Source organism: Antedon bifida, chromosome 1, assembly GCF_963402885.1.
Source record: "Antedon bifida chromosome 1, ecAntBifi1.1, whole genome shotgun sequence".
In the NCBI taxonomy this organism is placed as follows: Eukaryota; Metazoa; Echinodermata; class Crinoidea; order Comatulida; family Antedonidae; genus Antedon; species Antedon bifida.
The window spans coordinates 21216740-21218140 of NC_136226.1; the positions used below are offsets into that span (position 1 = coordinate 21216740).

The window sequence follows — 1401 nt, forward strand, 5'->3', positions numbered from 1 at the left end:
AAGACTCTTGATTGTACTATTTTATGTTACGGTATCGCGCGGGGATTTTCCCTTCGTTTTATCGTCTGACTACTGACAAACGACTCGGGAGTTATTAATAGGCGGCCTAGTTGTAGTATAGTAATAACGCGACGATGGACAACAAGCGTAGGCCGACGTTCACCGAAACTGAAAAAATATGCCTTATAGAAGCTTTCTCATACAAAAAAGACATTTTGAACTCAAAATTTTCGTCAAGAGTTTCGTTGCACTCAAAGGCTGAGGCATGGAAAGAGGTTTTAAGTAGTGTAAATGCCGTAAATGGTGAGGTTAATCGAACCGTCGACGAAATTTAAAAAAAATGGAAAAATTTATTGGCAGATGCCAAAAAAGACCTGAATCGTCAAAAAAATCCTCCTACTGGAGGGGGTCCACAATTTGTTATGCCGAAATGCAGTGAAATGGTTATCAATGTATACGGTGGGGAAGACTCCAGTTTGTTTGCTGGTTTATCCAGTGGAGTGGAAAGTTCAATTGGGAGTCGGTCAGCACTATCATCAGCTGCAGCAGGTGTGTATTTTTTTTTTAATAGGGCTAGCCTAGGCCTAGGCATATTCATAAGCCTAGAGGTCCTAGGCCTATTTGTTATGAATTTGGTCACAGGTGTACTAATTCAAATTTTAAATTCAATGCCTATGTATTGCAAACATTGTTAACATAGGCCTAGTTGTAAACAGTAATAATATTATTATTAATTTTAAATATTTTTTATAAAATAGCAAATGACGATAATAAATGAGTTTCATTTATTTTAAGGACCATCATCATTATTAGAGCTCCCTACCAATATTCCCTCGGCCTCGACATCTCAAGAACCAGCAGAACCGATGAGGAAAAGAACAAAACATGGTGATGATGATGACGCATACCAATCTTTTTTAAAGTGGCAGACGGTATTAGCTCAGAAGAAAGTTGAGAAAATTGAATTGGAGAAAATTAAACTAAATGAAGAGGCCAAATACTACAAAGTTGCAACACAGAAGTGTGAATTAGAGCTAGCTGTATTGCAGTCCCAAGTTACAATTTTTGAAGAATAATTAATTAAATTTGGTGTTTACAAATAATTTGCAAATCTTTAATATATTATATATAAATTACAATTTATATACAATTTAAATATACTGTATTTAATGAATAATTCATTAAATTTCTATTGGTGTTTACAAATAATTTAACAATCTCTAATATATTATATATAAATTACAATTTATATATAAATACTGTATTTAATGAATAATTCATTAAATTTCTATTGGTGTTTACAAATAATTAACAATCTCTAATATATTATATATCAATTACAATTTATATATAATTTAAATACTGTATTTAATGAGTCATTCATTAAATTTCTATTGGTGT

At 31.9% G+C, this 1401-nt stretch overlaps 1 protein-coding gene across 1 annotated transcript; it reads left to right on the forward strand.

The window, feature by feature from the left end:
• Positions 1-303: 303 nt before the first annotated feature.
• Positions 304-1076, forward strand: LOC144852851 (uncharacterized). Its single transcript, XM_078710876.1, has 2 exons — positions 304-549; positions 796-1076. The coding sequence occupies exons 1-2, from the start codon at positions 423-425 to the stop codon at positions 1074-1076; spliced, it is 408 nt and encodes a 135-aa protein (XP_078567002.1). The 5' UTR covers positions 304-422.
• The last annotated feature ends 325 nt before the right edge of the window (positions 1077-1401 follow it).